Here is a 27,826-nt window from a genome sequence, read left to right as displayed (position 1 = left end):
GCGGGACCTGGCCGCGCTTTCGGTCTCCTCCGTCGCTGCAGACCGCGACAAGCTCATTCACCATGACCTCGCCGCGCCGCCCGCTCCCTACGCCTCCCGTCAGTCCAGGCCGCAACAACTGGGAGGGCTTTTACCCCAGTCCTGGCCTTCCGGGCGACTTCCCGGATATGTATCCCTACGGAATGCCCTACATGTCTCCGTATCCCTACCATCCAAATCTATCTCCTCCACATCCGACTACGCCTGAATATGAAGTCCCTTCGGCAACGCTACGTGGGGGCACGCTCCTCCACAAGGGATTCTACGACCTACTCTCTCTAATCCCGTCGATCCCTAGCACTCCTCCGTCTCGGCTGTTTTGGCCCGCACATTCTCAGAGCCCCGAGAATGATCTCATTCCTGGTCCAAGGTACGAGGAGATCCCAGGCAACGGTGCGCCGAAACCGCCTCTACCACCAGCTCCGCCCGCCGCGTCCCCCGCGCCAAGGAATCTAAAGACACGGAAGATCAGCAAGGACATGGTATCGAAGCCGACAGGATTCATGTATGTATATTACACATGCTACACTTGCATCAAATGAAACAGCAATGCCGACATCATCACAGCCATCTGGTCCACGCATCTGACGCTGGTCAGGCTGAAGCACTTCTTACGCGCTGGGGTCCGGAAGGTCAGGGTAAATTGGGAGGTCCGTGTGTCAAGAATTAGATGGTCCTGCCCACTCTCATTCTCTCTGTGTCATCCAGACCCTCGCTGGGCCGATCCCATTAAAGACAAGATCAGGCAGATGAACCAAGCCAGAGCGATCAATGAGGTTGTCAGCGCCCTCAAGGATATTCCAATTAGCTCAGGAGGGGGTGACGCGCCCAAGCTACCACCGCTCCGAGTGGTCAACGGCATAAGCACGCCAACCACTTCCTCTATCCTTACGACAGCTGCGCGAGAGAATGTCTCTCTGTCCCCCCTGTCTCCGACCTTCCAGCCACAGATGTCGCAGCCGCAGGCGCCGGCCCCATCAGCCCAGGCTTTACCCATTCTCGGACAACCAGGAAACTCGACGATTCGTTGGACCGCTGGCCTACCGGCGCATCCCGAGAACGACCAAGAGGATGCAGCCGCTATGGATTCAGACCACGAGTATCCGGAGATACCGACGCCGCGATTCAGAAAACCAATCACGCCGTCCTTGGCCACGCTCGAGAAAGCGGTCGCCGCCAAGATCTATTTCGAGAACCTGTACTTCCCGCTTTTACGTCAGCCGCCGTCTCGCGAACAGAGACGGCTGGCTATGGAGAAGGAAATGGCCAGCATGCAAATGAGCGAGGCACAGAAAGAGAACATCCGTCATCGCTGGAGGCAAAACGAAACTGACTATCTCCGTGAACGCCGTCGGAAAGTTGATGTCAATGCCTTCGTCAAACTCAAGACCATTGGACACGGTTCGGCTTTCATAAAATTAGGTGCGGCGAGGAGCTGATTTCTAGATGTTTTCAGGTGCCTTCGGCGTCGTCTCTCTTGTCCGCGAGCGTTCTACGAGCCAACTCTTTGCCATGAAACAGGTCACTAGTCCTTCTAACAACTATTGCCATGTCTACTTCATGAATGACATCAATCGCTAACATGACATGTTGGACAGCTTCGAAAGACCGACATGCTCCGGAAAGGTCAGGAGGGACATGTGCGTGCGGAGCGTGACCTTCTTCGGTCGGCATCGCTTGTCAGCACCCCCGGCTCTGCTGAGTGGATCGTCAAGCTCTTCTACAGTTTTCAAGATCGCGACCATCTATACTTGGTAACGGGCCGCTCCTTATCCTGCTTCCATTGTGCGTCGGGATGGACTGATTTCATTTCGATTTCATATCTGATAGGTACTCGAGTATATGGGCGGGGGAGATCTCCTTAACCTCCTGATAGAACGAGATGTTTTCGAAGAAGACTTCACTCGGTTTTATGTGGCCGAGGTTAGACTCTTCGTCCTGGTTGCCGGATAGCCCTGAATACTCACGGTTACTTTCCTCCCTTCTTCGAACTCGCACCGGTCTATTCTCCGTCGTTTCGCATGCTCTGATCGGCTCATAGATGGTGCTTGCCATAGAATCGTGCCACAAACATGGGTTCATTCACAGGGACATTAAGCCGGATGTGGGTATTGGTGCCGAGCGTTCCGTTCACTCTCCGCTTCATGACCACACGTCGGCGGATCCGGGCGGTCGACGGAAGCTAACATCGTTGGTTCCGCCGACAGAACTTTTTATTCGACCCGGAGGGACATATTAAGCTGAGCGACTTTGGCCTCGCGTGAGTCGGAAATTTCCCGATACCGCGGAGGCCGGTGCTCACAGCCTCGCGGCACATACCTTACGTCCATTACTTGATGCCAGCACTGACCTGCATTGGGCGCACGACACGTCCTGTCCGTATTTTTCGCTCCCCTATCTTTCTGCGGTTGCTTGTACTCACCACATAGCGGGAGGCAGACTACGAACAGCAACGCCTGCACCTCCTCCACAAGCACGGCATTGATCTCGAAGACAGCAATGCCCTTGGGGATGGCACGAGGACAAAGCGTTTGGATCGAAAGGAGGTGGAACGCCTGATGGGCGGTGGCGATGGTCAAGGTGGCGTCTTCACTTGGAGAGAGAAGCACCGCCGTAAGGTGCGCCTCGCTGCCTCGGTCCTCTGTTAGGTTCATCTAATCTCTGACTCGTCCTGCTGCGCAGCTGGCTTACTCTGTGTGAGTCCCCCCCCCTGATTTTGGTTTGACATGACTTTGACGTCCATCTTCGGCTTCCCCCATGACAGTTGCGGTACAAACTCGTACAGTAAGCGTTTGGGGCACCCGTATTACTAGCCCTCACGTTGATGCGACTTCCCATCACACAGTGTCTCCGGAGGTTATCAGAGGGCATGGGTACACGTTTTCCTGCGACTGGTGGAGTCTCGGAGTAATCATGTTTGAGTGTCTCTACGGGTATGCAGCCATCGGCTTGTCTCTCCGGTTGCTGACCACCCACGCTCTCGTAGCTTCCCGCCGTTCGTTAGCAACTCGGTGAGTCGCATCCGCCTCATATTCGTCGCGCGGTCATGTCATGCTCATGCCGCAATCCCCTGTCCTGCTCTGTCAATGCCGTCCTCTCCCGTAACTCTATCGTACCTGGCTACGTCGTGCGACCGATCATCGGAATGCCAGCGGCATGTCACCAGACAGAAGATCTTGAACTGGAAGCAGTCCCTCCGCTTCCCCTCGCGCCCGAGGGTTTCGCATGAAGGCGTGAACCTGATGGAGCAACTCCTGTGCGAGCCGGAGGACCGTCTCGGATCACAAGCCTCGTCCTCCGTTAGCAGACCAAACTCCATGATCATGCAAGCTCGACGCAGCGGGTTCGTCACGCCTCAAGGCACTATGGGCAGCGTGGACGGCGCACATTTGATCAAGGTTCCACTCCTCGGTCCCGCAGCTGTGTAACAACTGATATCAATCGTCCGCGCAGGCGCATCCGTGGTTCCGCGGGATAGACTGGGAGAATATTCATAGGTACCCCGCTCCATACCAGCCTGAGCTGCGCAACCCTGAGGACACCAGGCACTTCGACGATGACATCCCTTCCGAAGTGAGTGGCTAGAACCGACCGATCTTACGGCTATGGTGTCGCGCCGTAACGTCAGACGTGCTTGCTGATGGGGACTCGACCATCTAGCCTCTCGCGCCTGCGAATGGTGCTGCTGCAGACGCGACCCGGGACCCCGTGCTGCGCGATAGGACCCACGGGGAAGAAATTCTTGAGGTGCGCAAGGCCCTAGCCTTCGCTGGTTTCACGCACAAGAGCCCTCGGGTCATCAGCTACGTCCGCGCGGACAAGGCGTTCGATCCCGAGCCCGATACCTACGGTCAGGATGAGCCGGAGAGGGGCCGCTCCACGATCCGTGAGTTCCGGGACGTGGGCGCAGGCCGGGCGATGTCGCTGTGATATGCTATGGCTGCCGGCCACACTCTTGCTGCAGCGATCGCAACGCACAAGGCCCTTTGCACGAGTCACTGCGGCTGCATTTGCTGACCTATACCCCCGTGGACCACTACGTATTTATCGTTGTGGAGGATATCGATATGACTACCCAGAGAGAATGACTGCGTATGTATGTAATACCACGTCCGCTACATGTACACCACTGCTGTTCGCGATCTAGCGGTGTCTAGCTCGCTGCTGAAACAATTTCTTGGTTACACGAGTTCAAGATCTAATCTGAGGGACGGGTGCACTAGAGTATGCCACTTGTACAAAATCAACGCGTGGCAGCCGCGCGGATCAGGCTAGCGTTGTGGACCTACAAGGGGCGATGGGGACGATTGGCATGCAAGCCGGTATCTGGGTTCACTATTTCGTCAACACATGTCACAACGGTCCGGCGAGGCCACAATCAGGTAGCGCCGGCGAGCAAGGTAACGAACATGCCCATTCAGCGCCCCGTGTTGGTGACATAGTGCGGTGCGTTGCGGATTGCTCCTGAGCAAGAGGTGTGGGGATGTCGGCATAGCGCACTGCTCGGACGACGTCTGGACTAGTTGGCATTTACCACACGCCTCGTATTGGCCAGCCGTCGTTTGACTGCAGCGATATGATGTGATGTATGGCATGCGCGAGGGGTGGCGCAAAGTCTAACTCTGATCCTGCGGCAGACTGCTCGGGATGGCCGGTGCGTCCAGACGACGGTGTCCTTCTGCAGATCAGGATACGAGTACTTGGTATTCATATCGGCAATTTATGCGAGTGTACACCCCCGAATATGAATACTAGGGAAACGGTCGCCAGGGCCACCCACCTTGCGCGGACAGTCCTGGGCACGACAACGAGCAGCACGGAGACAGAAATCAGGACACGGCTGCTAGCGACGGTTGAGGATCAGCTGGAGAAGCCACGAGAGCTCACAAGCCTCAGCGCGCTGGGCCCTGGGAGGGTAATATCTACTGCCCAATTCGCTAAAAGCTATCCCACACTGCGTCATGACGAAAACACGCCCTCACCGCGTGCCGAGTTGCTGCGCCACGTCTCGCCCTTAGCATTCCGGTCCTTGAACTTCATTGCGATCGGAGAAAATGATCGAACGCGCTGCTGCAGCACCGTGCGTGTCTGCGGTGGGGCGCCTCGGTCGGTTTACGGCAGTTCGTATTGCTGATCAGGGTCGATGGAGTCCAACTTCTTCATTGCGATCTCATGCGGCTTGCGCTGAGTTGGACGTTCTGTCCTAGGTTGACATGAGGTTGCTGTCTGCTTGCTCGTCCACCTTCCTGACTCTTCGATTACCTCATGAGAGCGTAAAGGAAGGTTCACAGGTACACGTAACGCCACTCTAACTCCTATGTTTTCTCGGCCCAACTCCGGCCTCGACGGAGGTGGAGGGAAAGCACAGATCGTGAGAGAGAGATCGCGCAGGTCTGCACGGGGAGTAGGGAGATGTCTGGGTTTGAATCGGCGAGAAGGGCGATAGCGAGTCGGAGAGATAAATTCTGTCTGGAACGGCCCCGCCGGAGATGAGCGGAGATACGACGGGATCGTCTTGCATGGATCGCCGATACCGCGACCTGAATATCCGGATGGATAGGGCGTAGAGTCGATAGGCCCGACTAATTCGGATCGCGCGAGTCACTACTGACGCGAAGGTTGGCCACAGAAGACAGGGGGAGGATCCTGCCGGCAGCTGGATAAGCAGAGATCCTGCCACTAAACTTTTAGTAAATGAGATGTACCGCAAATCCGGGGGTGCGCGCGCGTACGTCTATACGGAAGCTCAATTGCACTGCGAGGTGACCGCAGTTCGCGCTGACCTGGGGAAGCCACTGTTGTGCAGGGTGTACCCAAGACGTCATGATCGACTTACCGATAGTGTCGGAGGCGTCCTAGGGCCGCCACTTGCATCCGAGTTCAGTTCATTTGCGCTCGCCGCTCCATTTATTTGATACGCGGGGACATGTGCTAGTTTTGAATGAATGTGGCCAGCTTCATGCCATAGCGCTTCATGTGTCCGGAATAGGCAACTATTCAAGAACAGATGACAGGCGCTGCGAGGATCTAACTAGAGTGCGGTCCCCCCTATCAGACTCGGAAAGGTGAAAGATGGAACCAAGTAGCACATTATGTGAAAGGTGTCTTCTTCCAGCAGACGATGCCGTACTCATTGAGTCTTAGCCGCGACGTCTTTGAAAACTAGCGTTCGAAGATACGCGCCTCAGCCGGTAGTCTTCCTCTGACTACGCACTAGCCCGGACCTTGTTCAGTGACGATTATCAGATACATATCATAGCTGAGTCCGTACGTCAGCGTGCCGTCACGAGTTATAGGATCGTGAAGGCGATCGTACCTATATATCGTACAGAACTCGTCTTTGTCCGTACCTCTTACGGCATACCAGCTCTCAGATTGTCATATTGGCTCCCTTCGTACTGCAACCAGTTGGGGCTCCGGTCCAGCTCGCCCATCGCATCTTTGACGACCGCCACGAGACTCCGCCCTGGCTGCGGGTCTTTCCCGGGCCCTGACTCCATGCCGTCGCGGGGGGAGCCCTTGTCTCCGCTTAGCTCCCAGAACATGCTGCCTCGCAACCCCTCGCGCCGTATCCACTCGCCCTTCCAGAGCCCGACCTGCTCCGAGTCGAAGCTGATCATCTCTTTCTTGTTGTAGTCGTACGTCCAGCTCGCGATCGCCTTGTCGTCCTGGAAGACGTACGAGCCTGGGAGCGGGAGCGCGCGGTAATCGTACACGCCTTGCTCCCAGCTGCCAGGCCCGAGACCATTGAAGGGAGCGCCAGGGCCCTCGGTGTTCATGAAGCTTCTCCCGTAGAGGGGGACGCCGACGACAATCTTGTCGCGTGGGACGCCCTGGCCGATGTACCAGCTGATAGCCTGAGAAGCACTGATTTGGCCACCGAAGACGTTCGCCTGGTGGCCCGCGACCTTGTCCCAGGAACCGGCTGCCAGAGAAGGTCAATTAGGCTGCAAGAATAAGCTGCGCCCGGGACCTTACGACTCACCGAAGTCGTAGGCCATCATGTTCCAGAAGTCGAGCGACTGGTCCATCTCGCGTACGTGCAGCTTCTGGTAGTTGTCAGGGCCGCAAGGAGCTGCAATCTGAGAGGTGGACGCGTCATAAGCTCGTTAGCGACTGTCTTCTGTGATCTGTGCGCAGTGCGAAGAAGCTTACTGTTAATAGGAACCTGTAATCAGCCCCTTTGCGGCTCGCGTGGGCGTCGAGCCCTGCTCTCAGTTCCTGAAGGAGGGCCACGTAACCGCGCGCTTGTTCGTCGTTCTGCGGATACTCGTAGTCGATGTCGAGCCCATCCAGTCCGTGGTCTTCTAATAGCCGAATGGCAGATGCAACAGACTTGGAGCGCAGGGCCGGGTTCACAACGACAGGGTGGAAGTTAGGGGAATAGGTCCAGCCACCGATGGATAGGATGACCTTCAGGTGGCGGTGTTGCTGCTTGAGCTTGTAGATTGCTTTGAAGTTGCCATAGAGGTTCTTGCCACTATCGTTCCAAGAATCCCCAGGGTAATGAATATCGGTATCTGCCCAGGTATCGGAAAGTACGACTTCTCCGCTATCGGACTTGACGTTGGCGAATGCGTATAGAATGTGTCTGCGGTTCAATCATGAAGTGGAGCAGAAGAATTATAGATCTTCGAACGCACGTGAGGTCGTCGACGGGAATGAGTGAAGGTGGGAACTTTCTTCCGTAGATTCCCCTGCAGAGATGGTGAGCACGAAAAGTTCACATATATATGTACTCATGGTTTATGTGGCTTCCGAGGCAGCATCCAAAGCAACGAGGCGGTTGTCTCATCCGCCACTTCTGCTGGTGTGCAAAGAGCCACATATCTTGACTCACCAGTTCACGAAGCTAGATAAAGAAACGACAATCATGAACGATGACATCATACCTGCGCAAAGGTTAGAACTCACTAGCCGACGCTGTACTTTCCAGCGGAAGACATGTCTGTGCTGTTATTTGAGGTGTTTGAAGGTGCGGTATTGTTTGTTGACGGTACGGGTGACTGGGGCTTCTCTGAGGTATCTTCTTCCGCGTGACCAGGCACTGATATCTTCTGGTCTGCGGTCCACTGGCCTGATTTATAAGCTACAAAGGAGACGGCGAGGACAGTGATCGAGAACAAGAGGATTCTACGGATTGTGATGAGACGAGATCGGACCTTTTGAGGAGACGGCGAGGGCGGCGGTGCGTCTGAGTCTGCAGGCACTGGTTCGTACGAGGACGAGCTCATCTTGCCGCTCTCGCAGCCTCGGAGCCACGAATATGGTCACTGCCAGCTCTTCTGCGGCCATTGCCGCCGACCTCATATTCACCAAGCACGTGACTTACCCCGTCGCGACGCGTTCGGGCAGTGCGTTCACTGCAACGCCTCGAACTGCGCCGCGGACGCATTTTCGTCCCGTTGCCCAGCCGGAACCCGGATACGCAGCACACAACCTTCATCGCTTAAGATATCCGCGTTGTGATTCACGGCCTTGCAGTGGCTACAATACATCAAGAAAACCTCCCCCTCGGCGTACATACTGTCCCGAAAACTGCCTCAGCACAGGCACGGCAAGTGCAAAGTCGCCGCCGAGCAGGAGCTACCCGTGGGTGTGTCGTTCCCGGTTTGGAGGTATACGTCGTAGTAGTTCGAGTCACTCGTGGCGCACGCGAGGAAATTAAGCTCCCGCGGGTCGGTCGTGATGATCGTGTCTCCCTCGAGGGCCCAGTCGGTCGTCGTCGCAACCGCGTCGAGGGTGAGCGGTATGTACGAGGTGGAAACGGTCTCGTTCAGGTTGAGGTAGAGTTTGCTCCCGTCTGCGTTGTTGAGCGAGATGGTGTTCCCGATCGTGAAGTACCCTGACGACGCCTCAGGGCCGAGGACGGGCGTCCCATCTGTAATGTGCCCGCGCAGCAGGATAGGAGTGACTGTCAGCTCTGGCTGCTCTACTACACTGACGTATGCGGAGCGCTACGCCACGGGAGGAACCGGGAGAGGGAGCAACGCAGATGCCGCACCGTTGTTCTGCAGGTAGAAATGGTACACAGGAGTCTCCACGGCGCGGATTTGGGACCCAGTTGGCGTTGCACCACTTGACGTCGTGCTGGGCGGCTGGGGGACCGTCACCGTTGTAGTAGGTGTGGTGCTGGAGCTCGGAACAGTGCTCGTCACCACGGTCCCTGGAACACACTGCGAGTAATCTGTGTGCGCATAATGCAGAGTTCAATACAACCACGCAGCGACCGTCGTTCACGGACGCGCGTCATGTCGTCAAAGCTCAAAAATTCATGGATAGATGCACGTACATTCATTTAGCTCCGTACAGACGGACCCCGCAGCGCAGGTCGTGCTCCCGGCCCTGTGCTAGCTTGTCAGACAAATGGAACTGCCAAACACACAGCGTCCGCCAAGCGGCTCCTTGATCCGCAAAAAAATGCTTGCACAATGTGCACACCAAGACGTCGGGAACTTGGGAAAGGCCCGTAAACCTACTCACCATCCCACACCACCGCACTGCCCCCAGACAGGGGACTGAGCGGAGACCCGCGCAGTGAAAAGGAAAACGCTGAAAGCAATGAGGATGCTGTAGAGCATCTTGTCAGACGTCACTGGACAGGCTCGACAAGGATCGCGCCGCGAACGTGATGTAGGGTTCCTAGATATACCTGATCGGAGTATAATTGGGAAAATCTCGTCGTTCGCAGGACCTTCGACGCGCCCACGCGAGGTTGCTCCTTTTATGAAGCGAGAAATGGCCACGTTATGATATTCGATCGCGTTCGCATGATCAATCCGCCAGGGTTTGCGACGGTCAGAAGGACAATCTGACGTCGGCGATACTAGAAGACTGCAGCGCGACGCTCGGCGAATCCGTTTATGGCCGTAACTTTACCTCAAGGATACTGGCGATCGTAGAAGACGATGTCAGCGGCGACTCGATTGACGATCGGGCGGCGAGCGGGACTCCGGACGAAGCGGGAAATGAGGTGGACCCTCTCACGAAATTACGCGTCGAGAAGTCGTGAGATACGATCGAGGAACGCGATCTGTGAATGAGCAGTGAGTAGTTGTGGGTCCAGTCGCCTGAGCTGGATAATCCGCGGTACACTAAGGGGCGTCGCGAGGCGAGAGACGTTCTTTCGAACGATTCGCGGGGACAACGGAAGTATGTAGGGCAAAGCCACTGTTAATGAACGGTTATTGTTAGTCTTAAAGTGAATGGGTCCGGCGACCATTGTAGACTGACGCACCTGGGGTTTAGCTATATGTGAATTTCTTGCCAGCGCTACCGAAAGTCCTTGGGGTGATTCGCGAAGGTGTCTCTCCACATTATGAAGGGGTATGATCCAGAAATACAATGCTCAGCTGATACATATTTTGAGACCGCGACCGTCCGTCATACTTGCCACGAAGCTTCCATAAATCAACATCGGCAACCAAGCCGTCAGCCTCTCATCTCCCTCCATATCGGCGTGAGTGCCTGAGCGACGGTATTGGCCGCGACCTCTAGGTTCCCGCGAAGCTCTTCGTCCTCGAGGCTCTTGAGCACGCCACGCGCCCGCCACCGGTCAGGATGGAACCGCTTGTGGCTCTTTTCGACGAAAACCTTGTAGTCCTGAGCACGCAAGTGACGCCGCGCGGCCTCGAAGAACGCCTCCACCGACGCCCAGTCGATGTCCTCCACTCGCAGCGTCACCGGCGAATGCAGCACGGGCCAAGGCACTGTCTCGAACTCGACCGGGTTCTCCTTGGTGAATTTCGCGGCGTCGAAGGCCTCGCAGAGCACCTTATACCGCTCAATTGCGCGGGTAGCGGTCCAGGGACCGTACGACCACCGCTCACGCTCACGACGTCTGCGCTCTTCGCGCTCGCGTTCAGCGCGGATCCGCTCGGCTTGCGCACGCTCTTCTGCTTGTGCTGCAGCGGCTGCTGCATGGCGGCGCCGCTGCTCCTCGCGAGCTGCTGCCTCGGCGGCTCGGCGGCGCTCGGCTTCTTCTCGAGCACGGCGGGCCTGCTCTTCCGCTCGCTGCTGCTGTTCGCGCTTGCAGGCTTCTTGCTCCCAGAGCGGCCTGTCCTTCTCGAGTTCCGCAAGCTTGCGCCGGGACTCTTCGATAGCTGCCCGGCGTTCAGCATCCTCGTCTATAGGCTCGGACTCCGGGGCAGCTTCCTCGGTGTTATGAGCATCTGTACCTTGAGCGTAAGAGGTCACGTCCGGGGGCAGATGGACTGTGGTGACCTACCGTCGGTCGATGGTGGAGCTTGAGACGTTTGCGAAGAAGGGGGAGTGGCCCATGGACTCTGAGCGAAGATGCCGGCCCAGATGGGTTCTCTGTGACCATTCCGGTACTCTTGTGAGGTCTGTTGATTCTGTGCCCTCCTCCTCCGTTCTCGTTCGGATGGCTTTCTGTTGGGCACGTTGTGTGAATTTTCAGGAGACTGCGTTCGTGCGCGTTTGTTCGACTTGTACTGCGTTTCGTGGTTGGGGGAGGTTTGTTCTGGTGAGTCGGGACCCGAGAAAACTATGCTTAATGTTAGCACATAGTATAACATACAAAGGACAACGCGCGTACCTTTACGCTTCGTAGCATATGGGCCGGTACCGTTGGGTGGCGGCGACAGGTCGGGAGGAGTGTTGTCTTCCATAGTGAGGTCGACAATCTCGGGTGTGGTCGGGCGATTGTGTTGTGAAGACGAGTTCATCTTCGCCTTCAGCTTCTCGCGTCGTTCCCTCGTCTTCTCTTCGCGCTCCTTGCGACGCTGCTGCCGTCGGTCTGCCCTCTTTGGAACTTTATACGGAAACTCTTCGACAACGATATCCTCGACCTCGTCTTCTTCCTCATCAGACTGTGAGATATCCTCAATCTCAGTCCCTTCTTCATCAGTGACCAGGGAGACGACAGCGCGGAAGCGCTTAGAGAGCCCGGGTGGTTGTTCGTCGACATCACCTGGGGTCGATCGACGGCGCTTCCTAGAATTGCCAGACGGAACGCCCGCATGAGAGTGCGTGTGCACATGAGCCTCGTGAGGGTCCTTGCGGCGGATCATCGTGAGCGCAGGAGGTGCGGGGATGTAGCAGTCGTAGGCGGGATCAAGCTTGTATATGTCCCATTGGTCCTCTGAGAGAACCACAGGTTCGCTACATGCGCATGCTCATGGTTAGCGTGCTACTATTCAGAGAAGCAATGAAGATGGTTGAAGACGGAAGTGACTTGTATGAAACAATGCTTGAGAGTCCACAGCAACTCGCGCAGATGGTCTCTCGACGCGCAGTGGTTCACCACCCTAAGCAGAAATGAGCTACTTACTCGCATAGGATAACCTTCCTCGGCCACACTCCCTCGTTCTCCACCCCATGAGCGCGACGCGCGCGGGGCACGAATCGCCATCTTGAACCCCTGGCGGATCCCAACGGTGGCGTTTCAATCACGATACGCTTCGGAGGCGTCTCAAAATCGGGAGCGCGTGGTTTGCGCGAGCGGGGTACACCAGTGGCTGCGAGGGGATCGAAGGACGCGAACAAGAGCGTTGAGCCCTTCTCGCGCAGGATGCGCGCTGGCTGTGTAGGATCGATGAGTCCAGGTCTGCTGCCTGTGAGGTTGCGTGGTATCGGAAGGCGGGACGGGCCCGCATTGAAGGACATCACGGTAGATGGCTATTGCGTTACACGCCCAATGCCGAGATGTGGACCTTGAAGGTGAATCCACCTAGTCGCCAAGGTTATGAGTAGTCAAGTAGATTGAGAATTCGCATGCCAGTGCGAAATGAGGGCTCGAGGTGCTGGTTGAGATGGAGAGCGGTCGATGCGAACCACGACGAGCTTGTGGTGAGCCACCGGCAATGGGCGTCTCATCAAAGATGACCTCACGTGTTGGCGTCTATGGCACACTGTGACCTGTTCTCTTCGCGCTTTTTCCTACAGTACGTCGACGTTTCCCAGCTGAGCGATGCTCTCACAGTTGACTGGCGGCCAAAAGCATGGTCTCATCTAGAATATGCCGCTGGTTATGACTTGTGAGGCCAGGCTGTGTCCCAGGTTCCGGGCGGAAGAGGCTGGGCGTGACGAGTCATGGCATCCAGTGACATATCGACAGCAATAGCACGAGCAGTTGTAGCTTCCAACTTTGACTGGTCCTGACTCGCGTTCTCCAACGCGCATATAGTCCACTTGCGGCGCCGTGGTCCCTAAGAAGCCTGGACCCCCTCATACGCATACAACACTGGCGCCATGACCAGCTTACGAACATTCCAAACCGAGATAGACGAGATATCGCACCGCGAGGTCGCGAAGCAGCGCGCCCACGCCACGGCTGAGCGGGCGAAGCTGGAGAAGGACGCGAAGAAGCCGACGGCGGCCAAAGCGCATGCGCGGAAAGAGAGCAACACGACTGAAGTAGTCGAGCCAGCACCCAAAGAGCCAATAGGGCCCGCCGGGGCTGGCAATGGAGATGCAGCGATGTCGGATATCGATGAGCAGCTCCAGGTGAGGTACCCTGACGCTTCGATTCTCCCGGACGGGTATTGATCTAGGTTGAACAATCATCGCCAACTCTTCTGATTGGCCATGCGGGGGCGCAGACGTTGTTGTTGTCGCGAATACCAGAGAACATCGAGACGGCGCGGAACCTGATCGCATCGTTACTCACACGGAACTTCGGCGAGTACGTCTTCCGAATAGGTGCGCACCCGCCGAACGCTAGGCTATTCGCTGGGCAGCCTGCGACGGAGGAGGCATCATGCCAGGGGACGCGAAGAACTGCGGAAGAGCTCGACATCATTATTGCGGAGACGACGACGGTGGTGGATGAGGTCGGAGGGAAGGTGCGTGCTCGTATGCGGTTGATGTACAATCCTCCAAAGAGCTGAAGCACATTGTAATCCAAAGACGTCGGTACTATTCGACACGAGGGCCGACTCTCCGAGGGCCGTGCTGTTGTTACGATTACCCCCGCGCGACGTCGCTTCGACGCCCGAGGTGCGGTGCGCTGTGGTGGGCAATGTGGACAGCGGGAAATCAACTACATTAGGTGTCTTGACGCGAGGTGCGCCTCCTCTCACAATCCACAAACAATCTACTCTTCCGGTACAAACCTATACCCTCATATCTCAGGCCAATTAGACGACGGTAGAGGGCGCGCACGAGTGAGTTTGTTCAGACATAAACATGAAATAGAAAGCGGGAGAACCTCGAGCGTGGGTATGGAGGTATGGCTGCAATCAACGTTCCACCTTCGCAGGAGTCCACATGAACGTCTCCCAGATTCTGGGCTTCGGACCTACCGGCAAGCCTATCTTGCCCAACACAGCCCACTCCAACGACCCTGAGGTCATCCGACACGAAAAGATGGGGTGGGAGGAAATCTCAATACAAGCCTCCAAGATCATCTCCTTCAGTGGTCCGTTCTATCGAACTGTATCCGCATATGCGCGGTGAATCATGACGGCTCCTGACGTCTAGACCTCGCTGGGCACGAGCGATATCTCAAGACCACATTATACGGCTTGACGTCAGGTTCCCCTTCTTGCGTCATCCTGATAGTCGGCGGTAACGCAGGACTCATTGGCATGTCCAAAGAGCATCTTGCTATCGCATTAGCGTTGAGCGTGCCTGTGGTGGTATGCATCACGAAGGTATGTCTAATCCTAGCCGTGGGCCCATATACTATATGAATAGCACACGTCCAACGCTAGATTGATATGACTCCGCCAAATGTGCTTGCGAAGACGGTGGAGCAAGTATCCAAGATCCTGCGCAGTCCAGGATGCAGGTTAGTTCCGCTTTCATTCGGTGCTTATGCAATACGCAGGCTGATTCTTTCCTCTTCTTCCCTCCGTCTCTTCACGTTCCCGCGATCTCAGGAAAACTCCGGTATTCGTGAAGTCGATGGAGGCTGCCGTTACGGTCGCCCAGCTGTTCGGGAAGGAGCGGTACGTAGAAGCGCTCTGTTATTGGGGCTGGAAGATCCGCGCAACTTATCCGAGGCACTGGCAGATTAGCTCCCGTATTCCAGACCTCGAACGTCACCGGGGAGGGTCTAGACTTCGTACGTCTTGCTTCGCCCTCTACGCTGGGCCCTGCAGGACCGATGTGTCTTCACAGCTGCGCACCTTTTTGAACCTACTCCCCGCCAGCGAGGGCGACCACGAGAAGTTCTTGACCGACCAACCCCTCGAGGTGCCCCCGCCTTCTTTAGGTTCCAATTTCCCGTAATCCTTTCTGATGTGCGCTGCAGTACTCGATAACAGAAGTGTACTCCGTGCCCTACGTCGGCACCGTCGTCGATGGCATCCTCAACTCGGGCACGGTCAAGTCGGGCGACGTAGTTCTCTTCGGGCCCGACTCGAACGGCAACTTCCACAACACCGTGATCAAGTCCATCGAGCGCAAGCGGTGCGTGCGATGCCTCTCGAGCGAGGTGTATGCTGAATCCACATACCAGGGCGCGGGTGGCATCCGCCGAGGCAGGACAGTGCGTGTCATTAGCGCTGAAGCGGGTGCGAAGAGCGGACATCCGGAAGGGGATGGTGCTCGTGCACAAGACCGATGCCCCGCCCAAAGGTGTGTCCTGTGCTGCGTGCGACTCCTGCTATCGCGCTTATGTCCCTGGTTAGCTGTGAGGCAGTTCGAGGGCCAGGTGCTCATTCTCTAGTGCGTATATCGCGTCTCCGCCGGGACATTCATTTCTGACGGGTGGGTCGGCAGCCACAACACTACCTTGCAGCGGAACTACCAGGCGATGCTGCACTGCGGGGTGCGTGTCTTCATGAGCGATGCATTTGTCGTGATCTGAGACTAGGCGACCACAGGCTGTGCGCCAGACGGTACGAATAGTGTCGATGGACCATCCACAGGGCATCCTGCGTACCGGGGATCGCGCGACGGTCACGTTCGAGTTCATCTCGCGGCCCGAGTTCATCAAAGAGGGCATGAAGCTACTTTTCAGAGAGGGAAAGACCAAGGCACGTTCACTCGCCTTGCCATTTCGCCGAGAGGCGCGCTGACCGATCGTTGGGAACAGGGCCTCGGGGTGATCACCCGATTGTTGTGAAAGGGGGCGAGCAGAGACCTGTTGTCGTCGGCCGTAGGACGCATACTTGCGTGCCTGTCGTTGTATTTTCGGAGTCGGAACGTCGCGACGAGGCGTTGCGTTGTATGTAGCATAATACATGTGAGTGTACTACGGAGTTCACAGACCTCATCGAGGCTGTAACCCCTACTATATCTCGATGGCCAGCAGAAGGGGTTTGGCGGACGTCTAGGAGGAAGGCTCTTCAGCCTGTTATCATGGTGCCAGCGTCCTCAGTCCTCGGGGCCTGATACGGCCGAAAACTCATCCAAGCATGCTATCCGAGGCATGGATAGGAAATGTACGACAGCATCGTGCGAGGCTGCTCGCATAGCTGTGAAGCCATCTGAGATGGTGATAACAAGTAAACTTGGAGTACGCTAGTTCACGGAATCTTGAAGGAGCCAAGAGGCTTTCGATCGCAGGAAGGGGGCTTGAAAGTACGGCTGACGCTCTATATGATACATTGCATCCACGTGACGCAATACTTTACAAGGCTTTAGCGCGAAGACGTTATGGAAATCATGTGTACGGATCGACGGCAGGCTAGGAAGATGATACATCATACAGTAGCAGACGGTGAGGGGTGCAGATACAACGATGTCACAGCGATGAAGAATCACGATCCTGGGTACGGAGCGGGGGGACAGCAAGCATAACGCGGGGAGAAAGGACTGAATCTATCGTACACCGGCGGCGGCGCCTCAACCCCTCCGCCTTCCCTTCCCCTTCTTCGTCGGCTGGGGCACTTCTACCGGCCGCTGGCAGATCGGGCACCGCCCGGAGACGTCCGTCAGCCAGGGGTCCAAGCACGTTTTCTACAATCGCAGCACAGTCAGTATCCAGCATCGTCCCCCTTGCGCTGCGCAGCGGCCCTCTGTGCTGAGCACTCACGTGGAAGACATGCCCGCACGACAGCAGCCTCAGCGGCTGCGGCCCCTCGCCGTCGCCCTCCTCGCCTTCCCCGCCAGCCCCGTCGCCCAACTTCAGCGCGTCCCGCTCCTCCTCCGTGACCGCCTCCACCTGTATCTCCTGCGTCGCCTCTCCCCCGCCCTCTTCGTCCTTACCCTCGCTCTTTCCCTCCTGGCCCGCGCTCGCCCCGGCCCCAGGCCCGCGCCTATGCGGCTCAGATGACCCGGACTCCGCGTTCGCGTTCGCGTTCGCATCAGCAGCGCGCGTCCCAGCGTCCGACCGCAAGCCCTTCGCCCCGCGCACCCTTCTCGGCTCCTCGAAGTCCATCAGGCAGATCGCGCACACCGCGCGGTTCCCCTCGAGGCGCACGAACGGGTACTCGCCCTTCTCCCACGTCTCGTCCCACGGCACGTCCTCGTCGTCCTCGTCCTCCGCGGCGCCCTCGACGTCCTTCTCCGCCTTCTCTTTCTCCGGGCTGGACTTGGCGCTCGCGGGGCCGGCGCGCGAAGGCTTCCTCTTACCCTTCGCGTCCTTGCGCCGGAGGAACATGAAGCGCCGCCTCGGCGCTGCTGCCGCCCCGCTGCCAGCGGACGGCGTGGGGCTCTTCGGGGGGTAGCCGTGCGCGGGCGCGGGGACCGTGACCGACACGGGAACGGACGGCGTGGAGTCGGCGGGCTCTCCGGGGGGAGGCGGGATGTAGAGCACGAGCGGGATCTGGTCGACGACCGCCTTGGGGAGCTTCGTGATGTCCGGCTTGATGTAGTGCGGGTTCTGCAGCGGGTGCCGGCCGAGGCACAGGAGGAGGATGTTGTACATGATCTGCACGATAATGATGTTCAGTTGGTTCGCTGGGACGCGCGGGATGACGGCACGCACGTAGAGGACGGGCCCGAGGACGAAGACGAGCAGGCCGAGGAGGAAGATCTCGAGCACCATCAGGTACAGCGTGCACAGGAGGGCGAACGTGAGCCACCAGAGGTGCGGCGACGAGAGGCGGCAGCTGTTCACGGAGGTGTACTCGAGGACGTGCGCGGTCAGGAACCACGCGAGCGTCAGGAACGACGTCAGCAGCGTCAGGCTGCGCCCAGTGTCAGTGCGCGAACGCAGCGAGCAGCGAAACGAGACGCGGCGCACCGGGAGTGTGCGGGGGACTTGGGGGGCTCTGGGGTGCTCGCCCCGTTCGCACCGCTCGTGCCCTCGTACGACAGCCCCGTCTGCGCGCGGCGCGGGCCCGTCCCCTGTCCCGCGTTCGCACCGTAGTGCGGCCGTCCGTTGAGGACGCGTTGGGTCGCGAGTTCGCTGTCGCTGCTGTCTCGCCGTGCCGGACCCCGCTGGGTACGCCTGTGTGATGAAAGCATGAGTTATGTCGGACGATAGCCGTGGGCTGTCCTACATTCTATGGGCCTGCGTCCGTCGCCAGCCCCAGTACGACAGCGAGGCACTCATCACGACCTTGGCGAGCCATAGCGCGTTCCACGCTCCCAGCGGCCTATCGCACGCAGACCATTCCGTCAGCCCGGGCTTCGTAGGACTCCTGCTTCGTGCAGAGACCGCCAATAAGGCGATCACAGCGACAAACTGCACATATGAGGGAGCTGAGGAAGATTTCTGGGAGTATGCGATGCGCACCTGTACGAGCCACCACAGCTCTGCGCACACGAGCGACACGAGCGCTCTCCGCGCTTGCGAGTCCGCACCTGCGTACCCCAATGAGACCATGATCTGTCCTACGACGCCCGGCGAAGGCTCACGCCCGCCCGGCTCTCGGCGCCGACCGTGTTGTTGCGGTGTCTCGGCCTGCTGCCGGTTTTCGAATAGAGGAACGTCCCATAGAGGATCTGTACCGTTGTCGCCGGCAGCGGAAGCGGTATTGGGTCGCGCAGGAGCGGGATGAACACCGGGGAGGGCAGCGGGCAGTCGGGTGGGGCTATACTGGTCAAGCTCGGGTATCGGGCGGGGCGGGGGCACGCGCCACGGCACGTCCGACTCTGAGAGGCGGGGCCGGGTGTGATAATGGGCGCGCGAGGAGGACGAGGAGGGCTGGGATGGGAAGACGGTGGCCGAGCGTGTCCTGCGGTGGTCTCGTCTGCCCGAGCTCGAGCTTGAGGAGATGAAGGACATGGCGGGGACGGCGCACGATGCGTATAGGTGGGATCCGGGGAACGATGAGACGCCAATCGCAGCGAGCAGGCGGGGAGGTGGAGCACGAGCTCGAGCTCGAGCTCGAGCTTAAGACAAGCCTGGAAGGTTGGATGGGCCAGATCAGATAACGCACGCGTGCCAGAGACCACAGAGCAGAGACAGGATAAGTATGAGCGGTCGCACTGCCCTCGACTGGGCTGCTATTAAGAACAGGCACCGTGGCCAGTCATCCGACCAATCAGCACTGCAGCAACACTGGCGTAGGCCTTATATGTAGTCCATCAAGCGCCCCAAGAATGGCCACGCCTGTCCCCGACGCGCTCCTGAACGCGTCGTGAGCGACCTTAATTGTGGTTGTCGCAACGCACGACAACTCTAACCTGTTTCGCCGTGTTCTGCGTCTATCGTGTGCTGCAAAATAATCTACAGCTGGGACCGCCTCCTCTTCCTGTGCAACTCTGTTCATTCTCTGTCAGCTATCTAGAGCACTCGGCTCCGCACGCGCCTGTTCCGAATGGGGTCTGCCAAGCAACAGGGACCGATGGCTGTAGCGGATCTGTAGGTGTAGGAACCTGGTGGGGAAAAGGGTCTCACAAAGTGTGAAAGCGCAGTGGGAGGTATTCTCCTACTCACAAGCCTCATCATCTTGTGGTCGTTCAAGGACACCTCGCTCAGACCCTTCAAGTCGCTAGCACCAGGTATACTAGTGTCCATGTCGAGCATGTGCCGCCGATCGAAGAGGCGATGGTGGGGGCGGGGGTGAGTGGATGCTTCACCTTGTCAACAAGGGTCAGAGCATACTTTGTGCGGGGAGAGCACGGTAGCTAGTCGCGACTCCTGCGGGCACATTTCTAAATACGAGGACAATTCACTCAGGAAGGTACCAAATCACCCTAGAACACGAGTATCGGACAGGAGGGGGCGGGTGAAGGGGAACCAAGCCTGGCGGCGGCACAAACACTTTTAGCACGATGGACGATGGATTGATTGAGCCGCTGGTGACCGCGCTGAGACCGCTTGTGATGGGGATGGGAAGTGGTAGAGCTATGCCAGCAGCCTTGCATGATGTTGTTGTACTTTTCCATTACGAAATCTACTTCCAGAACAGCACCCGGTAAACCCAGAAACACATGATATAGCTATGCATACAGGCAAGCGGATTACTCGGGAACCCACGACGATTCCTGCTAGGAGCTCGTTATAGTCGTCGATAGTTTATGAGGGAGGGCTGTGTGTACCGCGTCAGCGTCCGATTCGTCAGACCTGTCAAAGACCAGGCACTCACACAGGGGCGACAGAGGTGACCGGGCCGGGGTCAGTGGGGAGAGTGGGGAAGGGAGTGGAGGCGCACGCCTGCTCGATGTCGTTGTGCGTCACGCCCGCGGGCAGGTGCGCGACGGAGGCGGGGGCCGGGGGGACGGGGACGAGCTCGGAGCAGTCGATGAGCGCGCTCTCGTCGTGGCCGAGCACGGACATCCGGCGGAAGGCGGCCTTGAACGCGGACTGGAGCTTCGCCTGGTTGCCGACGAACGACTGCCACTCGCACGCGGTGCGCGAGTCGCGCGCGAGCTCCGAGTCCGACTGCAGGCGCAGCTCGCCGTGCAGCGGGGACTCGACCTCGCCTTGGTTGCCCCCCGTGCCGGGGAAGATCGTGCCGCGGATCTGGGTCTCGATGAAGAACTGGGTGTCGAAGAGCTCGGGGGTGGAGTCGAAGGGCGTGCCGGGGATGGACGGGTCGACGTGGTCGGCGGCGGCGATGGTGTGGGACGCGAGAAGGGCGACGACTTCGGCGGGGGTGAAGCCGCCGACTGTCGAGAAGGCGTCCTGGAAGCGGGCGAGGATGCTGTCGACGGTGTCGAACGGCTCCGGGACGGTCTTGTCAGGCGCAGGCTGGGTCGCGTCGGGACGGCCGATGAAGACGTTCAGTTGAGGAGCGCCGGGGCAGTTCGAGACACCGATCGCACCCGCCAATTGGATGAAGTCGGCGGTGGTGATGTTGTGCTTCGCGATGAGAGGCTTTTGCTCGCCGATGATCTCGTCGACACCGTTGTTGGCGTGGAAGTTGGTCTCGATGTCGTCGAAGAGGGCAATCGAACCGTCAGCGCCTCCACCTCTGTGCGGTCGTCAGAATTCTTCCAAAGGACACTGTAACAGAAAGCACTGACCCGAACACGCCCGTGGCGGCGATGGCGGGCGATATACCAATGGCATCGTGGAAGGTGAGACGGAGGGACTCGTGGACCTCCTCGCCGCACTCGCCACCGTCGAATAGGTTCTCCTGAAGGTCCTGAATAACTGGGATCAATGCACAGCAAGCACTGTCAGAGACTACGGTGCCGTCCGAGCAGGTTGCACGACGAATGAGCGCGCCTGATACAAGGACAATGGGTAAATAACCTCGGCCCAAGCGGTCTGAACAATTCGTCAGCTCACCATTGGCGACCTGGAGCGCGGCGAGAACAGATACGAGGAGGGTTTTGAAGGCCATCGTGAACGAAGGAGAGAGGATGAGATGTGGAGGGCTGAGCGTCCTGAGGGACGACCGGCTTTGAATCAGCCTCTTTATACCTCTCGAGACTCGTGCAAAACATCTTGTAGTGTCTCGAACTTGCGCGTCGTCGGTAGTGGTATGAAGCACTGGGACCAATCGCGACGAGTTCATTCTGACAGCGTGAACTCAGGATCCGACCAAATGGATGTTCATAGCGCGTCTGTGTGTCGATGTGTTCACACCGACATCAAAACGAATGCAGTTGGCGTCCCATACAACATGGCAGATGCAGAGAAGGGCCAAGTTCCGGGAGAGCGAACACTGCATGGACACACTGCTGTGATTCGAGCTTGGGAAACGGGAAGGTACGCGAGGTGGTCGGAGCTATCCACCGAGTGGGAGAGAGGGAACGAACGGGGCGGCGGCGCGACTAATGCCGAGGCATGCGACTACAAAGGCAAAGTCCACTACCATCGGGGAGCGATGCCAAGAAACATGGTGTGAACTGATGAGTCCATACACAGAACTCCTGAAGGAACAGGGTACGTACCGTCATGGTACTGTTGGGGTGACCAGAAGAGCCGAAGCGAAAAAACAAAAGGGAAGGAGATCTGTGGGAATCTGAATTCTGGAGTGCTCGGTGAAATGCGCTGTACCGTGCAGTGTTCGGGCGCTTCCACGTCGGGCGTTCAGTACGCGCCGTTCTTGCAAGCATAAACAGGGTAAAAAGCGCATCTAAGTGACACTTCGACTTCTTGAGGTCTCTGTGTACGAGAATACTGTCTGTGTGAGTGACCGACGCTGCGGTTGTGGCGACCGACGCTATGGGCTGGCTACGGTTGGACACAGGCGACGTGGACGCTCGACCCGTCTCGGTAACCGCCGGCATGGTGGGCATTTCTGTATTTGGTCTGTGTAGTTCGCGCAGGGTGAGCATCCCGCCGGCAGGCTAGCTCCCAGGGCACAGAATGATGGGAACGTCCCCCTTCGTGTGAAAGGGATTCGCACCCGTGGTAAAGCGGTCAGATAGTGTGTACCTTCGCCCTGCATTTCTTGTCGGGTACTGCCTTGCTAGCAGGCGTTCCGAGTACGATTCCCAGAGGGCACACGCAGCCAACCGACTGCCGATGCATGACAGGCCTGTCAGGTCAAGGAGCAAGGGTGAGCCAGAGGACGTGCTCTTGTAATGGCCAAGAAGTCATGGCGTCCGTGATCGACACTTCCTCGGGATTTGTGCCGAGCTCATACCAGCAAAGGTAACCTGGTGCCCACAGCCACTGCCTATTACTCCACCTCCTGGGTCCGCTTGTCGGCAGCGTCGGTCCCGTAGGAGCACTGTCAACTCCCAGAAGGCAACTTTAACAATACTTCCGGAACCGAATTCTCGAGTCCGGGCCTGTTCTCATGTTCTTGGGAGTAGCCTGAAAGCCTATTCTCATGTCCTCGGGAGATCTCTCACTGTCAGCGGAAGTGCACCACGGATGCTCATCCTCTAGGCAAAACAGGCACTTACGTGTGCGAAACAGAAACAAGATTCTCTGATCTTTGGCTTGGCAGCGGGCATGTAATCAAGGGGTGAGGACTGTGGCGCGTCCCATAGACGTGTATACTTGATAACACAGTAAATCTTTCAATGTTCCCATACTGGGACATCTTGTATGCGACGCTTCGACCTACAATACAAGGCAAGAGATGAGAGTGTAGGAGACAAGGAGACCGGAAATACGTACAAAGGAGACTTTATGGCGGTTAGCCAGCGATACCAAGCCCTTGAAATCTCTAGGAAGGAGGAGCATCGATCACAGCGTTTAGCATGGGGAGCTACAGTTAGAATAGTTTGTCAAGCGAAGGAGATGATTGGACGGAATGTACACAGGCGCTACGGAGGTGGAGGCAGTCGGGAGGGTGGGAAGGGGTCTCGGCACACTGAAACGTAAGAAAAAGCGGAGATTGGCTCGGTCTCGCGATACGTGTACACTACTCAACGGGACTCCGACACTCACAGTCTCCTGGATGTCGTTGTGCGTCAGCCTTGCGGGAAGGTGTGCATTGCTCGCTGGCGGGGGCGGCGTCTGCACAACCTCGCTGTGATCGAGGAGCGAGAGGTCATGCAACGTGTCGTGGAACAGGTCCTGGATCTTCGGCTGGTTCTTCACGAAACTCCGAGTCTGCCACTCGCACGCCGTCCAGGTGTCGCGTGCGAGGTGGTCCTCAGGCGCCGCTCGCCGCGCAGCGAGGACTCATAGTCGTCCTGTTTCCTGCCCGTGCCCGGGAAGAGCACATTCCGGAGCTGGGTATCGATGAAGAGGTAAGTGTCGAAGAGCTCAGGGGGTCGATTCGAAGCCTGTGCCGGGAATGCAGGGGTCTACGAGGTCCACGGCGGCGATAGTGTGCGAGTAGAGTAACCATATTGTGTCGAAGCCCGCGTCGGACATGCGGGCGAGGATGTCGTCTACGGTGTCGAACGGCCCAGGGACAAACCTGTCAGGAGCAGGCTTGGTCGCGTCTGCGCACCCGAGGAACACGCGCACTTGCGGGCCGTACAACTTGCGGCCGTGAAATATAATACTCTATGGTGAAACGGTGAAGATGCACGTACAATTCAGCGGTCGAATTGTTGGTGTTGTGCCTCGAAATGAAGGGGCCCCACGCCTCCACGATCTCGTAGAGCCCCGTTCTGACTGTTTGCGTTTGACACATATTGGAAGGTGCTCCGAGATCTTGGGTGGTCGCCTCGATAGATGTTATTCATGGCACATTTGTCGTGGCAGACTTTCACCACATACGAGAGATCCTGGCTCGCATCTGGTCTGAGTGGTTTCATCGGCGTCGTGGACTGCTATCCCATGATGCCATCGCTGTTGAACTTGTGCGTAGGAATTGCACCACCGGGAGATAGTGACTCCATGATATCTAGTACCTTCGTCACTGATGATGCAGGTCGATGACCAGATGGTGCAACTGACCTCGGTTTAGAAGCGTGGCGACATAATTCATCTTCTGTTCCTGGGTGACGGCCTGGACCATGGCAGAGAACGGTCAACTTGACTGTGCGTGTCTAGTTACTAGCTGAGTGACGCTGGAAGCTTCGAGGCTATGTGCCTCAAAGGGAGTTGGTTAGAAAGTATCACGCCGTACGACCTGACAGGAGCATTGCGATATTCTTCAGGGATAGTCGCGCAAAGCAGATTTTCGCACGATGGCAAGAAAAGGCCTGAAAAGCAGTGCAGAAACGACGGCGGCGGCCGAAGGCGTGGGAACATAGTAGGATGGGCCGCGGCCCGGGTCAAGACTGCGGCGTAAGTAGCAGTCCTTATTTGACTTGACACCATGTAAGTACAGTCGACACCCTCTTAACCCATACAGTAATACACCACTCCTTTTGACAGAGAAAACATGTGACTCAGATTTCTCAAGATCAGCTGTACCGATGCTCAATCAGTCTCGTATATCCATGGCGGCACCACATTCAAACAGTTCTATGCTAGTTTTAGTACGTAGAGTGGGAGATATATAGGAAATCCGAGACGATCTGTCGCGGAATTCGTTATCAGGCCATATGCAGTCCTTTTGACAGTCACGTCACGCTGAAGGACTTACTAAATCGGGACAGATCATCTGGACAGATCGGGCTGATCATGGTTCTCTTCCCCATCGTTGTCGTTGTCCTCCTCCTCATCGCTGGCAGTCGTCTCCGTTGGCCTCTTGAGCTTTGGCTTTGAAGGCACTGGCTCGACTCGTCCCTTCTTTGGCTTTTCCCACCCAATCTTCCTTTGTTCTGTCCTTGCCGACGCTCGCTCTCGTTCCCATCCCGCCACTGCTTGTTTATACCGCTCACTCTGGGCGGCCACCCTCGTGTTCCGCTCCTCTGCCAGCTGCTTCCATTGCCCCATTTCCTTGCCATACCGCTGCCTTTCAGTCTTCCGCTCTGCCTTGTCCGCCTCCTTCTGGTCCTGTGTAGACTCCTGATCAACCACCGTGTTGTAGAACACGTCCGCCGAGAGGAGCTTCGGTAAGCCGTCACCCATCAGCTGCTGTGACTTCTTCATCCCCTTCCTCTCGTCCTGCTTCTGCATACGTTCTTGCACTCGTCCTACGAAGGTCCCCTGAAGCACAACAGCGGCCTGCATTCCTGCAATCTCGTGTTTGTGAGTATCTTCTCGTGCTTGGGCAACTTGGAGAGTTTGCTGAAGCTCGGCCTCGAAGGTCGTGTTTGATACGCGCTTCAGAATGTCGTGGTAGCGCTGCTTCGTAGGCGATATAGGGCAAGGGTGGTATCTAGGCAGGGCTGCATCAGGGGGGATGGGAGTAGGCGATACGAGGTACGCCATGGATGTCGAGGCGAGTAGGCTCGCTACGTTGCGGGCATGTGTGGGAGTGTGGGGTGGGGTTTGTGTCGGTTCGTCTCTCCCTTCTGTGTTGCGCAATGCTGTCCGCCATGCAATGTCATTGAGTATGAGAGTTGTGAGGGCGCGAACAGGACTTGTCTGTAGGAGGGGGACAACACCGTGTGAGGAGGATGCGAGGCTTGGTGCTATCATTGTGTCAGTGATAACACCCGGGTTGAATGGGACGACTCCGGTCTTCCGGAAGGCAGCTCTGATGTTGTTGGCGGTGAGCGTGTTTGTATGTGCACTAGCATAGATGGAGAGGAAATTGCGTTTGGACACCCTACCTCCCCTGTTCTCGTAGTCATCGCGCGCTACGGTCCAGGCTTGTTTCAAAGGGCCGAAGATCACAACATCCAGGCCTTGGAGAGCATGAGTCGAGTGGGATGGGTAACAGAGAATGTCGATATGGTGCTCCCGTGCATACTGAAGAAAGGTGCGTGTGTAGTGCGAAACATGGCCATCCACAAGTAGCAGACGACGGCGCCCCTGAGCCTTGTCCTCCGTAGCGGTGTCAAATGCTTTGATCCATTCGACACCAATGTCGCCAGTCACATAGCCATTTGGAGAGTGTCCCACACTGTCGAGAAGTTAGTGCATAACGTCTATGATCACATTGTGGCTCTTACGAAGCTTTGAGTGGATTATCTTGCTTCCAGCCTGTCTGAAACTTCTCGCCCTTGAATATGACAGCCGGAGCCAGAGATGTTCCATCTGCGCAGATGGTTACAATGACGGTGACGTTCTCGCGGTCACCACTGCGCTGTTGGTACTGAATGCTCTGTCCCTTTGGCCCAAGAACGCGCTCCGATTGCCCGACACCGAGCTGGATTCCTGTCTCGTCCATGCCGTAAATTAGCTCAGTTGGGACTTCTTCTTCTCCCTCTCCTCCCTCAATCACCTCCTTCAAGAGACGGAAGTATTCGGCTGTGTTGTGGGGGTTGATAGCGCGTGCACGAGAGCTGTCGAGGGAATGGGACCAATACATCCGGAGATGATCGGAATGATTGTCCACAAAGCGCTGAGTCCAGTTCTGTCCTACGCCATCAATGGGGAATCCAGGAATTTCACGTGCATGGCAGATCTCGTCAACGTGCTCCTTGAGGCGGCGATGATTCAGAGGGAAACCACGCTTAGCTGTGTCAATAGCAAATGCAATGACCTGCTCCTCCTCCTCCGGTAAAAGCCATTTCTTCCCTGCATTGAAATCGTGTGCACTGCGCTTCCCATTGGCATGGTTTATAACAGTTTGGTGACAGATTTTGACAGGCTTCTTTGTCTTCTCAAAGCACTCTACCATAACTTCATCGCAAATGGTTCTGACGCTCTTCGGCTTGAGCTTGCCGGAGCCCTGCTCGTCCTTGTATTGTTCAACCGCGATCCTGACCCAGTGTTCTTTAAAATCAGAGTTTATCCGTCGTTGTTTCTGTTGAACCCGGGGGGCGAAGGCCTCTCCCACGGGTGGCAACGATAGCGGATAGCCTGCAACTCACCTAGAAGGGTTGTTGGTTATAAGAGGCTTGTTAGAGCGATGAGAGGAGACGTTCGAGTGAACTGAACTGTAGATTGGGGGTACAGAGGTCCCCTATATATACTACTGTACATCTGTGGCTACGTAGTACTATACAGTACATTCCCAGGATGCACAGTCGCACAGAGAAGCAGTGCGTACACAGTGAAGCTGTGTGTGTACCACATGAGTAGTACAGCCTCGGTTATTGCAGTAACCGGCTGTGCCGTTCCATATCTTGTGACGGCTGTATTAGGCAAGCTGTGTAAACCAGCGCCTGTTCAACACTCCCC

At 57.1% G+C, this 27,826-nt stretch overlaps 11 protein-coding genes across 11 annotated transcripts; 2 read left to right on the top strand and 9 right to left on the bottom strand.

The window, feature by feature from the left end:
- Window positions 1-191: 191 nt before the first annotated feature.
- Window positions 192-3,969, top strand: DICSQDRAFT_51705 (kinase-like protein; the record flags this gene model as incomplete). The annotated part of the gene is made up of 17 exons (XM_007361864.1): window positions 192-544; window positions 607-689; window positions 748-1,440; window positions 1,496-1,560; window positions 1,638-1,793; window positions 1,870-1,962; window positions 2,081-2,143; window positions 2,247-2,299; window positions 2,383-2,414; window positions 2,479-2,657; window positions 2,722-2,735; window positions 2,804-2,823; window positions 2,885-2,972; window positions 3,026-3,050; window positions 3,192-3,437; window positions 3,493-3,612; window positions 3,700-3,969. The coding sequence occupies 17 exons, from the start codon at window positions 192-194 to the stop codon at window positions 3,967-3,969; spliced, it is 2,553 nt and encodes an 850-aa protein (XP_007361926.1).
- Window positions 3,970-6,204: 2,235 nt separating this feature from the next.
- Window positions 6,205-8,189, bottom strand: DICSQDRAFT_98985 (glycoside hydrolase). Its single transcript, XM_007361863.1, has 7 exons — window positions 7,954-8,189; window positions 7,880-7,891; window positions 7,683-7,736; window positions 7,195-7,630; window positions 7,025-7,121; window positions 6,356-6,964; window positions 6,205-6,298 (listed from the first exon to the last, which is right to left on the bottom strand). The coding sequence occupies exons 1-6, from the start codon at window positions 7,983-7,985 to the stop codon at window positions 6,393-6,395; spliced, it is 1,203 nt and encodes a 400-aa protein (XP_007361925.1). The 5' UTR covers window positions 7,986-8,189; the 3' UTR covers window positions 6,205-6,298; window positions 6,356-6,392.
- Window positions 8,190-8,582: 393 nt separating this feature from the next.
- Window positions 8,583-9,104, bottom strand: DICSQDRAFT_51225 (uncharacterized protein; the record flags this gene model as incomplete). The annotated part of the gene is made up of 2 exons (XM_007361862.1): window positions 8,583-8,920; window positions 9,044-9,104. Coding segments are annotated over 2 exons (399 nt in total), but the record flags the coding sequence as incomplete, so codon positions are not given.
- Window positions 9,105-10,329: 1,225 nt separating this feature from the next.
- DICSQDRAFT_98980 (uncharacterized protein) lies at window positions 10,330-12,821 on the bottom strand. The gene is made up of 4 exons (XM_007361861.1): window positions 12,332-12,821; window positions 11,597-12,162; window positions 11,267-11,545; window positions 10,330-11,210 (listed from the first exon to the last, which is right to left on the bottom strand). Exons 1-4 carry the CDS (start codon window positions 12,664-12,666, stop codon window positions 10,471-10,473), a joined length of 1,920 nt encoding a protein of 639 aa, XP_007361923.1. The 5' UTR covers window positions 12,667-12,821; the 3' UTR covers window positions 10,330-10,470.
- Window positions 12,822-13,224: 403 nt separating this feature from the next.
- Window positions 13,225-16,259, top strand: DICSQDRAFT_79306 (P-loop containing nucleoside triphosphate hydrolase protein). The gene is made up of 16 exons (XM_007361860.1): window positions 13,225-13,506; window positions 13,602-13,844; window positions 13,909-14,065; window positions 14,134-14,228; window positions 14,284-14,419; window positions 14,482-14,654; window positions 14,715-14,791; window positions 14,883-14,951; window positions 15,016-15,067; window positions 15,124-15,198; window positions 15,257-15,414; window positions 15,464-15,582; window positions 15,636-15,672; window positions 15,727-15,775; window positions 15,831-15,983; window positions 16,043-16,259. The coding sequence occupies exons 1-16, from the start codon at window positions 13,252-13,254 to the stop codon at window positions 16,070-16,072; spliced, it is 1,878 nt and encodes a 625-aa protein (XP_007361922.1). The 5' UTR covers window positions 13,225-13,251; the 3' UTR covers window positions 16,073-16,259.
- A 275-nt stretch (window positions 16,260-16,534) lies between these two features.
- Window positions 16,535-19,373, bottom strand: DICSQDRAFT_132851 (uncharacterized protein). The gene is made up of 6 exons (XM_007361859.1): window positions 18,632-19,373; window positions 18,396-18,580; window positions 18,137-18,343; window positions 17,879-18,080; window positions 16,985-17,821; window positions 16,535-16,908 (listed from the first exon to the last, which is right to left on the bottom strand). Exons 1-6 carry the CDS (start codon window positions 19,121-19,123, stop codon window positions 16,795-16,797), a joined length of 2,037 nt encoding a protein of 678 aa, XP_007361921.1. The 5' UTR covers window positions 19,124-19,373; the 3' UTR covers window positions 16,535-16,794.
- A 131-nt stretch (window positions 19,374-19,504) lies between these two features.
- Window positions 19,505-20,201, bottom strand: DICSQDRAFT_132845 (uncharacterized protein; the record flags this gene model as incomplete). The annotated part of the gene is made up of 2 exons (XM_007361858.1): window positions 19,505-20,015; window positions 20,037-20,201. Coding segments are annotated over 2 exons (168 nt in total), but the record flags the coding sequence as incomplete, so codon positions are not given.
- A 224-nt stretch (window positions 20,202-20,425) lies between these two features.
- Window positions 20,426-21,632, bottom strand: MnP5-short (manganese-dependent peroxidase; the record flags this gene model as incomplete). The annotated part of the gene is made up of 3 exons (XM_007361857.1): window positions 20,426-21,257; window positions 21,310-21,514; window positions 21,578-21,632. 3 exons carry the CDS (start codon window positions 21,630-21,632, stop codon window positions 20,426-20,428), a joined length of 1,092 nt encoding a protein of 363 aa, XP_007361919.1.
- A 3,716-nt stretch (window positions 21,633-25,348) lies between these two features.
- Window positions 25,349-25,735, bottom strand: DICSQDRAFT_42729 (uncharacterized protein; the record flags this gene model as incomplete). Its single annotated transcript, XM_007361856.1, has 1 exon — window positions 25,349-25,735. A coding segment is annotated over one exon (387 nt), but the record flags the coding sequence as incomplete, so codon positions are not given.
- A 345-nt stretch (window positions 25,736-26,080) lies between these two features.
- DICSQDRAFT_51681 (DDE-domain-containing protein) lies at window positions 26,081-27,011 on the bottom strand (the record flags this gene model as incomplete). The annotated part of the gene is made up of 2 exons (XM_007361855.1): window positions 26,081-26,603; window positions 26,695-27,011. Coding segments are annotated over 2 exons (840 nt in total), but the record flags the coding sequence as incomplete, so codon positions are not given.
- A 3-nt stretch (window positions 27,012-27,014) lies between these two features.
- Window positions 27,015-27,338, bottom strand: DICSQDRAFT_11900 (uncharacterized protein; the record flags this gene model as incomplete). Its single annotated transcript, XM_007361854.1, has 1 exon — window positions 27,015-27,338. A coding segment is annotated over one exon (324 nt), but the record flags the coding sequence as incomplete, so codon positions are not given.
- Between the last annotated feature and the right edge of the window lie 488 nt (window positions 27,339-27,826).

Source organism: Dichomitus squalens (assembly GCF_000275845.1).
Source record: "Dichomitus squalens LYAD-421 SS1 unplaced genomic scaffold DICSQscaffold_3, whole genome shotgun sequence".
Taxonomy (NCBI): Eukaryota; Fungi; Basidiomycota; class Agaricomycetes; order Polyporales; family Polyporaceae; genus Dichomitus; species Dichomitus squalens.
Note: the sequence above shows the minus strand (reverse complement) of the source record. Positions and strands in the feature narration are given on the sequence as shown.